The sequence below is a fragment of the Oncorhynchus nerka genome, linkage group LG2, assembly GCF_034236695.1.
Source record: "Oncorhynchus nerka isolate Pitt River linkage group LG2, Oner_Uvic_2.0, whole genome shotgun sequence".
NCBI lineage: Eukaryota > Metazoa > Chordata > Actinopteri > Salmoniformes > Salmonidae > Oncorhynchus > Oncorhynchus nerka.
This window is the reverse complement of record NC_088397.1, coordinates 23,082,960-23,093,710: the sequence shown is the minus strand read 5'-3', so window position 1 is coordinate 23,093,710 and position 10,751 is coordinate 23,082,960. Positions and strand designations below refer to the sequence as shown.

The 10,751-nt window shown below is 44.6% G+C and overlaps 1 protein-coding gene across 1 annotated transcript; it reads right to left on the bottom strand.

The window, feature by feature from the left end:
- Positions 1-208: 208 nt before the first annotated feature.
- Positions 209-10,408, bottom strand: LOC115132576 (LON peptidase N-terminal domain and RING finger protein 2-like). Its single transcript, XM_065024756.1, has 10 exons — positions 9,456-10,408; positions 7,972-8,090; positions 7,731-7,868; positions 7,302-7,599; positions 6,996-7,113; positions 6,793-6,907; positions 6,536-6,657; positions 6,233-6,391; positions 2,650-2,962; positions 209-2,388 (listed from the first exon to the last, which is right to left on the bottom strand). The coding sequence occupies exons 1-10, from the start codon at positions 10,135-10,137 to the stop codon at positions 2,188-2,190; spliced, it is 2,265 nt and encodes a 754-aa protein (XP_064880828.1). The 5' UTR covers positions 10,138-10,408; the 3' UTR covers positions 209-2,187.
- Between the last annotated feature and the right edge of the window lie 343 nt (positions 10,409-10,751).

Here is a 10,751-nt window from a genome sequence, read left to right as displayed (position 1 = left end):
TCATATTCAGGCAACTTTCTATGGTTGCCCCCTGCTTCCTAACATCAGCGTGGTAACTCACATATGGAGCCTGTTCTGTCCTACTATAGATCATGTGATCTGTGTGCATTCTATACAAAATGGCTAGCAACAATGTTCCTTGTGAAGGAGCTGGCCTTACCCCATGCACATCAAGGAGTTAAAATAATAACTGGACAGATAAAAATGGTCAGAATTCAATAAATATTTATTAGGCTATGGGTTATTAAAACAACAACCTTTCCCACATTGCATATAGAATGTCTACCTCTGCAAAGCATTATTTTCACACTGTTAAAACAGACCCCCTTTCAAGACACAAACCAATTAAGATCAGGTTTGGCCAATTAGTATGCGTGGCAAACACACTCAAATTGAGGAGAGAATTGACTGTTGAGGATGAAGTTTATGGTAAATGTATAACTATATAGAATGGTTTTAATAATAAACATGTTGGGCCCAATTAACAAAATCATACATTTAAAAAGGTACAAGTTAAGATTAATTGAACGCAATAAAATGCAATTTTCACATTCTTGTTACCAAAAATGTTAGTGAGCAATTTCTGCAAATGTGTCTGGGACACAGGTTGGTGGCACCTTAACTGGGGAGGACGAGCTTGTGGTAATGGCTGGAACAAAATCAGTGGAACGGTATCAAATACCTCAAACACATGGTTTGAAGCCATTCCAGCCATTATTATGAGCTGTCCTCCCCTCAGCAGCCTCCACTGGTCTGGGCGAACGAAGGTGTGTGTTTATCGAGAGGGTTTGGCTAATGAATCAATTGGGGGAGACTCCAGATCATTCCAACATGGTGATGACAAAGCACAGAGGTGACTCATTGTCTACAAATACGTGAGGTTTCCGGTTCTGACTTCATAGTATCCCAAATGACTCACCTGACTGCATCTCCTAGATCTGACTGTGACTGAGATACAGTGTCACAGAAGCTTTTAATGTGGTGACCACAGAGTACACCCGTCCTTACAATTTGCAAAATGGCATATTTTGTGCCTTTGCCCAGGCCTCTTGACAACCTCTGGTTGTGGGGGGAAAGAGACCCACTGTGTGATTTTGGAATAGACTCATGTAGATAACTATGAAGGCGAGTGTCTATGCGTGCCTCACAACAGAACAGTGGAAAGAAACACCACTTGGCCTCATTGTTACTGTACAGTACAGCACATCAAACTCATTCCAGAGTGCCGAGTGTCTGCAGCTTTTCGCTCCACCCGTGTACTTGATTGATGAATTAAGGTCACTAATAAGGAAGGAGCTCCCCTCACCTGGTTGTGTAGGTCTTAATTGAAAGGAAAAAAAACTAAAACATCTGCAGTCACTTGGCCCTCTGTAGAACGAGTTTGACACCCCTGCTGTACAGCATCCAAAGATTAACATTCCCTTAATTAAGGGACTGCCACCCTGTGGATGTTTGGTGCTACTACAATGTCTGTTGTGCTGCTATTTTTCTCTTGCTTGCATCAAGCGCTCCCTCGTGCCATAATTACCAATATACAGTAGAACATATTATTCCAGTCAGGGATGGTGTGCATTAATCTTAATTATGTCCCATAGAAACATGCTACATTTCTGTACATGAAAATTGTTTTCACATGACAAATAGTAGAAAAAAAACATATTGCAAAAATAATTTAAGGCCTCTTGTACACAGGTCAACAATAAAACAAGATGAACCTAATGTACCACACATAAACATGACAGAACTGGACATAATGGAATTGACCCAAAGATATGTGTGCAAACATGACACTCATTTATGTGTTTTGGTTGGGTAGGGCTAGTCCATCGATCCTTTTTGTAAGACTCAAGTCGAAACCCATTCCTGAGATCATGAACAACACTGGTAAATCATTCCCACTGTTAGAGCTATTTGAGGCTAGAGCTTCTGAGGAAAATGTAGTTTCTCCCTTCTTCTCCAGGGCCCAGTTTTCCCAAAATTATCTATCCGGATTTAGTCTATCGGATAGGATTAAATGCATAGAAATATAATTAATAGAACAGAAAAATAACTGACTTCAACGGGGACTCCTGTTCTATTCATTATATTTATATGCATTTAATCTTAGCTGATAGGCGACATCCAGATTGTCAAAAGTTATCTAACTGGGCCCAGATTATTCTAAACTGATCCCCTGTAGGGGGGCCACTACAGTGATGATGCTGCTGCTGCTGAGGAAGATGGTTGCCGTGTTGGCAGGTGTTTGCGTGTGACGAGGCTAAGCACCCGGCGGGTGGTGCTGAGGCGCTCTCGGAGGGTGGTCATGGCCAGGATGCTTAGCTGGGCTCTCTTCTCCAGGGGCAGTACAGCCAGCAGCCACCAACACCATGCAGGACCACTGACACTCCCCTGAGGACACAGAGGCAGAGTGTGGTAGGGTTAGAGAAGATGGGACACAGAATTATTCCATATTACAATCAACAGTGTCTACTGCCACTGTTTATTAGTTTAATCAGATTTTATAAAGGTGAATTCTTAGATGAGCAGATACTGGGATTTAGATTTAGCTGGGTGGATCTATAGGGTCCGAGTTATTCCTGACCAGGCAATGAAACCAGGAAAAACTCGGAACCCTAGTTCTACTGTATGGATCTGCTGACTGTTTCTTACCTGGATGTCACAGTATTTTTCAGGCAGCTGTCCAAAGTGGCTGACGATCTGGTTCTTCATGTTGTCTTTGAGGGAGGTGAACCAGGTGCTGGCCTGCTCGTACACACAGTCATGCAGCTTCTGCAGCTCCGCCAGCTCCTCTCCCTCCACCTTCTGGTCCTCCAGGTGCTTTATCTTGGCTGTGTTGTAGCCGTCGCGGTGGCCGTGGCTCAGCACTCTGAAGCGGGACACTCCGACCGTGTCGACCACCAAGCGCCCGTCTGGTTGGAACTTCACGTCTTTCACCTCCAACATGCAGCCGTAGTCTGCGAAGCTGTGGTCAGGGAAACGCAGGGTATACAAATGTAGGATCTCATTTTGAGCCAGTTTGCCACAGCAGAAACATTATTCTGCAGCAACTGGAAATGGGAATTATTATGTGGATTATAATTTATGGACATTTTTGTAGGGCTTGATAGTTTTTCGTTAGGGCAAATCAAGTCAAATTTACAAACTTTAGAAGCCTTTTTAAAACTCCAAATACACTACAAGTTTGCATTTCCCACTGTGCAGGGATATTCTCTGCAACAAAAGAGTGATCAAATTAAGATCCTACATCTGTATTAGCCATTTGCTCACATGAATCTGATGGAGTGAAAGTGTGGCGGTTAGGCTAGTGTAGTGGAGGTAGTTCACAGAGCTACACCTGTGTGGATGAGTAACTATACCAGAAACCGGTTAGCACTCAGATAAAGTGTCCAGGGTAGGCTTTAGTTCAGTTGGCTAACATGGTCTTGAATTGAGTGGCAAACACAGGTTTGCTACCCTTTTGGTTAAACTAGTGTCAAGGTGTTGTGATGGCTGTGTGGGCACAGGTTAAACTAGTGTCAAGGTGTTGTGATGGCTGTGTGGGCACAGGTTAAACTAGTGTCAAGGTGTTTTGATGGCTGTGTGGGCACAGGTTAAACTAGTGTCAAGGTGTTTTGATGGCTGTGTGGGCACAGGTTAAACTAGTGTCAAGGTGTTGTGATGGCTGTGTGGGCACAGGTTAAACTAGTGTCAAGGTGTTTTGATGGCTGTGTGGGCACAGGTTAAACTAGTGTCAAGGTGTTGTGATGGCTGTGTGGGCACAGGTTAAACTAGTGTCAAAGTGTTTTGATGGCTGTGTGGGCACAGGTTAAACTAGTGTCAAGGTGTTGTGATGGCTGTGTAGGCACAGGTTAAACTAGTGTCAAGGTGTTGTGATGGCTGTGTGGGCACAGGTTAAACTAGTGTCAAGGTGTTTTGATGGCTGTGTGGGCACAGGTTAAACTAGTGTCAAGGTGTTGTGATGGCTGTGTGGGCACAGGTTAAACTAGTGTCAAGGTGTTGTGATGGCTGTGTGTGCCCAGGTTAAACTAGTGTCAAGGTGTTTTGATGGCTGTGTGGGCACAGGTTAAACTAGTGTCAAGGTGATTTGATGGCCGTGTGGGCACAGGTTAAACTAGTGTCAAAGTGATTTGATGGCTGTGTGGGCACAGGTTAAACTAGTGTCAAGGTGTTTTGATGGCTGTGTGGGCACAGGTTAAACTAGTGTCAAAGTGTTTTGATGGCTGTGTGGGCACAGGTTAAACTAGTGTCAAAGTGATTTGATGGCTGTGTGGGCACAGGTTAAACTAGTGTCAAGGTGTTGTGATGGCTGTGTGGGCACAGGTTAAACTAGTGTCAAAGTGATTTGATGGCTGTGTGTGCACAGGTTAAACTAGTGTCAAAGTGATTTGATGGCTGTGTGGGCACAGGTTAAACTAGTGTCAAAGTGATTTGATGGCTGTGTGGGCACAGGTTAAACTAGTGTCAAGGTGTTGTGATGGCTGTGTGGGCACAGGTTAAACTAGTGTCAAGGTGTTGTGATGGCTGTGTGGGCACAGGTTAAACTAGTGTCAAGGTGTTGTGATGGCTGTGTGGGCACAGGTTAAACTAGTGTCAAAGTGATTTGATGGCTGTGTGGGCACAGGTTAAACTAGTGTCAAGGTGTTTTGATGGCTGTGTGGGCACAGGTTAAACTAGTGTCAAAGTGATTTGATGGCTGTGTGGGCACAGGTTAAACTAGTGTCAAGGTGTTGTGATGGCTGTGTGGGCACAGGTTAAACTAGTGTCAAGGTGTTGTGATGGCTGTGTGGGCACAGGTTAAACTAGTGTCAAAGTGATTTGATGGCTGTGTGGGCACAGGTTAAACTAGTGTCAAGGTGTTGTGATGGCTGTGTGGGCACAGGTTAAACTAGTGTCAAGGTGTTGTGATGGCTGTGTGGGCACAGGTTAAACTAGTGTCAAGGTGTTGTGATGGCTGTGTGGGCACAGGTTAAACTAGTGTCAAGGTGTTGTGATGGCTGTGTGGGCACAGGTTAAACTAGTGTCAAAGTGATTTGATGGCTGTGTGTGCACAGGTTAAACTAGTGTCAAAGTGATTTGATGGCTGTGTGGGCACAGGTTAAACTAGTGTCAAAGTGATTTGATGGCTGTGTGGGCACAGGTTAAACTAGTGTCAAGGTGTTGTGATGGCTGTGTGGGCACAGGTTAAACTAGTGTCAAGGTGTTGTGATGGCTGTGTGGGCACAGGTTAAACTAGTGTCAAGGTGTTTGATGGCTGTGTGGGCACAGGTTAAACTAGTGTCAAAGTGATTTGATGGCTGTGTGGGCACAGGTTAAACTAGTGTCAAGGTGTTGTGATGGCTGTGTGGGCACAGGTTAAACTAGTGTCAAGGTGTTGTGATGGCTGTGTGAGCACAGGTTAAACTAGTGTCAAGGTGTTGTGATGGCTGTGTGGGCACAGGTTAAACTAGTGTCAAGGTGTTGTGATGGCTGTGTGGGCACAGGTTAAACTAGTGTCAAGGTGTTGTGATGGCTGTGTGGGCACAGGTTAAACTAGTGTCAAGGTGTTGTGATGGCTGTGTGGGCACAGGTTAAACTAGTGTCAAGGTGTTGTGATGGCTGATGGTGGGCACAGGTTAAACTAGTGTCAAGGTGTTGTGATGGCTGTGTGGGCACAGGTTAAACTAGTGTCAAAGTGATTTGATGGCTGTGTGGGCACAGGTTAAACTAGTGTCAAGGTGTTGTGATGGCTGTGTGGGCACAGGTTAAACTAGTGTCAAGGTGTTGTGATGGCTGTGTGGGCACAGGTTAAACTAGTGTCAAGGTGTTGTGATGGCTGTGTGGGCACAGGTTAAACTAGTGTCAAAGTGTTGTGATGGCTGTGTGGGCACAGGTTAAACTAGTGTCAAGGTGTTGTGATGGCTGTGTGGGCACAGGTTAAACTAGTGTCAAGGTGTTGTGATGGCTGTGTGGGCACAGGTTAAACTAGTGTCAAGGTGTTGTGATGGCTGTGTGGGCACAGGTTAAACTAGTGTCAAGGTGTTGTGATGGCTGTGTGGGCACAGGTTAAACTAGTGTCAAAATGATTTGATGGCTGTATGGGCACAGGTTAAACTAGTGTCAAAGTGTTTTGATGGCTGTGTGGGCACAGGTTAAACTAGTGTCAAAGTGATTTGATGGCTGTGTGGGCACAGGTTAAACTAGTGTCAAAGTGATTTGATGGCTGTGTGGGCACAGGTGTAAAACCTCCACTCACCCTTTGATGTCGTCAGCGATGCACATTCCAAACTGCTTGGTTCCCGTCTCCATAGAGCGTCGGATCATCAGCCTATAACACGGCTCGAAGACTTGCAGGGGGCAGGGGATTGTGGGAAATGCCATGGTGCAGATGAAGATGGGCACTTCCTGGGTCAAGCTGCAGAGAGAATAAAACGTGGGTTAAACCACTAAATATGATATTCTGCCCAAATAATATTGTATCATAGGATTCTAAAACATTGTCAGACATTATGTTTTGAGAAGGGGTTTGGGGGCTGAAATGTGATGAGGCCTGACTCACTTTGACAGCTCTGCCATTTCTTCCTGGTGCATCTTGCTCCTCTCAGCCAGCTCCTCAGACAGGTAGCGCTGCAGCACCTCCTCTATCAGCAGGGTCTTATAGTACCCTCTAGTGGCCAGGTACTGAAATTACAACAGGTTCAATTAGATAACAAGGGAAATTTGGGTCATAACTACTTTCTTAACTCATGTTGTCTTTCAGTAATAGGTATTCATTTCCAATAGTAGTGAAGACTGGTCTGTGTGGTGACTATTTACCTCTGTAATGTTCTCTTTACACAGGGGGCAGTTGGGGTTGTGGTCCAGACATCGCTCAAGACACTTCATGCAGAAGGTGTGTCCACAGGGGGTGGTGACTGGCTCGTAGAACAGCCTGGAGAAAACGCATGGTTGGTTTTAATAACTACGTAGGGAAATCTGGACCTACAGACAGGGTGTGTGTGTGTGTGTGTTTGACCTACCTCATACAAACAGAGCAGTCCATGTCAGAGCTATCCAGAAGCTGAGGGGGCACCTCTCTCCTCTCACTGCAACAAGCAGCAGGCATCTGGGATGAGCTTGACTCATCTGAACACAAGACTCAAACAAATACATTGACATTATATTATTGCTGAGGTTTCTATATGTTTCTAATGATTGCATTCACTCAACACAAAGATACTTCGCAAGATTTTTGTTCAGTAGTATTACTTTAAAATTCTACTTTTTGGCAACGATAAATAATTGCCGAATGGGAGGGGTTGGATTGGGTACCTTTTCTGGGGAGCTTGTTGGGGGTGCAGAGCCTTGGGGCTCGTCTGAGAACTTCCTCTTTAGGCAAGGGGGGAGAGGTAAGGCAGCCACGACAGAAGCTAGGGTATTGGAGGATTTGGTCTCTGCCCCAGTGTCAGACACACTGTCTCTACGGCCAATATGGGTTTGGCTCCATCTACGAGGGGTGGAATGGAGGGAGCCGAGGAGAAGGGAGGCTGGTTTGAGGTAGGGGGCGGGGCCTGTTTGGTGGGGGTGGGGTGATGACGTGGGGAGACCGTTCGTCTTGAACACAGAGAACATCTCACTCAGCATCTACAGGGGGGAAAGAGACATAAGACAGTGACTAGCAGTCATCGCAGTCAATCGGGCCCACAAGTAGTTGTGTAACTGGTTAGGGGAACTAACTATATCAATTTAATACAACTTCAATGCTATAGAAACACAGTGGAGTCGCTTAACTTTTGCGTTTCCAGCTTGACTGAGGTCCAGTCTGGCTTCAGAGCCAGACAGTAGAAGTATTCTTGCAGGGCCTCTTCATTATAACCGGCTTTGTTCAGAGCCAGGGCCTTCACGTAGTGAGCCTGAGAACACAAAACCCAAGTACCACAGCATCTTCAGGTTAACTTACACAAAAACATTTGGGTAAATGTGTTAATGTCAGGAAACAGTTGAGTGTTTGCTTACCTTGGGAGAGAGGGGCGTCAGTCGACACATGGCGTCTCCATCCTGTAGGGCCTGTCTGAAGTTGCTCATCTCCATATGCAGCTCTGCCCGTCGGCCCAGCAGCCTACACATAGAAGGGGCTGTGAGGAGAGAACATGATACAAACATTAGCTTAAGAGTCAGATTCAGCTAAAGTTATTCACATATCTCCAGCACCCTCCATTGCTCGTGTTCAGTACCTTAAAAACCAGTATAAAACCAGGCTGTATGGGTTTGAAGACAGTTAATTATTAGTTTGTCATTGATATGTCATTACTTGACAGCTTTACCTGTATTCATTACCCTTTCAAGGGGATTGTCAAAGGGTTATGTGTTACCTACATATTCAACCTATAAACAGTTACGCAAATGATGACAAGCTGTATGTAGAGCAGAATATTATTTCAGAAAATCCAGGTCATATGGAACTAGTTCTGGGCTAGATCATGAGTTGAAGCTGTTCCACCATTCCTGCCCTCGGAACGTTGCATACCTCTATCCTTTTACCTTGTGGGCTGAGGTCTACGTTACTGATGGGTAGAGATTAGAGAAGGAGTGTCACTTCCAGACGCCCTGTCATTCAATGCTGTGTGTGGGTCAAGACAAAAATGTCTGCCTGTGTCTAACACCACGATGCATTTGTCTATGCAACGCCTGATTTATCTGGAAAGCCTACCATTGCGACCTATGCATGAAATAATCAAGTAGAAGCTACCTTCTGCCTACTCTGATCCCCAGACTAGAGTTCCCTCAAACTCCACAGGCATTTCTCTACAAACCAGGTCAGCCCATGATTCTTCTGGCGGTGCTATGATTATGATGAAGTACATGACTTTACTTACACAACTCACGCCTTAGCTGAACTTGTCATCATGGTGTGATGCTAATATATCCCAACCTCTATCTGGTATAGTTTGTGTTATGAACATGGCACATGTGGTAATGCACTTATCCCATAACCACTGTTTCCCCTCACCCAATCGCTACACTGGTGGCAGTGATAGGATTATACCTGCAGACTGGGGCTGTTCCCCTTCAATCAGTGATGTCAATAACATGGCTTTGAGCTTACGGGTTCACATAACGTATTACAAACCTATGCATTTCACTGACGTGGCTTACGGGCTTTTATTTCAATGTGCACAGAAAGATCATGAGAATAGAATGATTATGCAATGTTAAAGGGACAATCTTCAGTTGCTACATTCATTTTTGGACTTAACATTTATGTTATGCACCCATTGATTCTTAGAATAGAACTTAAAATGCTCATGACCTTTTTTCAACCGTTATCTATCAGAACCCAAAATGTAAGCTTGTTTAACTGCAATGTTAGTTCTATGAATTGGAGTGGTTACATTTCTCCAACCCCATCCCTCAGCTTTTTACTAAAAGTGTCGCTGAATACGCTTAGTCTCAACTGCGGATTTTCCCTTTAATTAAATACGTTTTTCATTTTACTCTACCTTTTTCAAGAGCGTTGTTGTATTTTTCAAGAGCGTTGATAAAGCCACGTTCGTTCCGCATTCTATCCCCTTCAAGCCAGCATCGTCTTGCTTCACTCTCTGCGCAAAACCATTTATCCAACAGGCCTCTGAGTACTACATTCACTTTAAAACAGATTGGTTTTAATTGTCTACTTGTTTCGTTCAGTTTGTAACGACATAATTGACATTCTTTGATACAGTCATCCTCAATGCATGGTTTGCAGAATGTATGGCCGCATTCCAAAGTTGTTGGCTCGATTAACAAGCACTTGCAAAGCCGACATGAGAACATGTCCAACGAATGCTCATCCTCGGAAACCCCATCTGAGTCTGTGCATTCTTTTAGGCATTCTTTTACGCGTAAAGTGTGCGCAATACAGTCAACGAGAGACCCTAGTTCATTTGGTCGTAACCTGTCCAAGTTGGCGGCGGTGCAGTATGATTCCAGAGCGTCCGCTACCCGCCCTGCCCGGCTGAGCGCGTCCGCTTTCAGGAGGCAGAGGCCCCGGTCCGGGTGTCGGAGGTCCGCCAACTGGGAGCTGTAGATCTCAGCAAGGAGGTTGAAGTCCCCAGCACCGAAGGCTTCCCGTGCAACTGACAGCATTTCTGGACTCAACCACGCAGCAGCAGTATCGTCGTGGTTTTCCAAACGAACATCCATATCATTGAAGTCTATAACATCTGTTTAACAACAACAAAAAATGAATGAATTGGTCGATAAAGACAGACCGAGAATTGACTTCGTCCAATCACTGGTTGCTTTTTTAATGTGACCTGCTACACTGAAAGTTTGTATAACCTCCCGAATTAGGATACACGCGATTGGAATTCTAAATGCATATGGGGCTTCAAATTAATCAACGCATAATAAATAAATAAACCGTCAACCTAATTTTACTGTGACCTAGGTGAATGCGCTGCGTTTGGTAATGGCACGTGACTTCAAGGGAGCGCCCCCATTGGTGTGTTGTGTTTTTCCCCCTTGTGTTATATGGTTCGTTTTGTAACGGACAGGAGGTTGTGTAAGTGAACATTAATGATGTATGGAAAGGTCCGTTTCTTGAAGATTATGACATGGATACTTATAACTTATAACTAAGATAAAGTTCCTTTTTTCTAGAGCCGAGGCGTATAATGCAAAGGGTCTATATTCGTCCGAAGTAGCTAACACAGCCTTGATCAAGATGATTTTTAAAAATTATGTAAGCATTTTTTTTTATTATATATTTTTTAACATACACAAGAAATAGTGGGTCACTGAAAGATTATAGACTA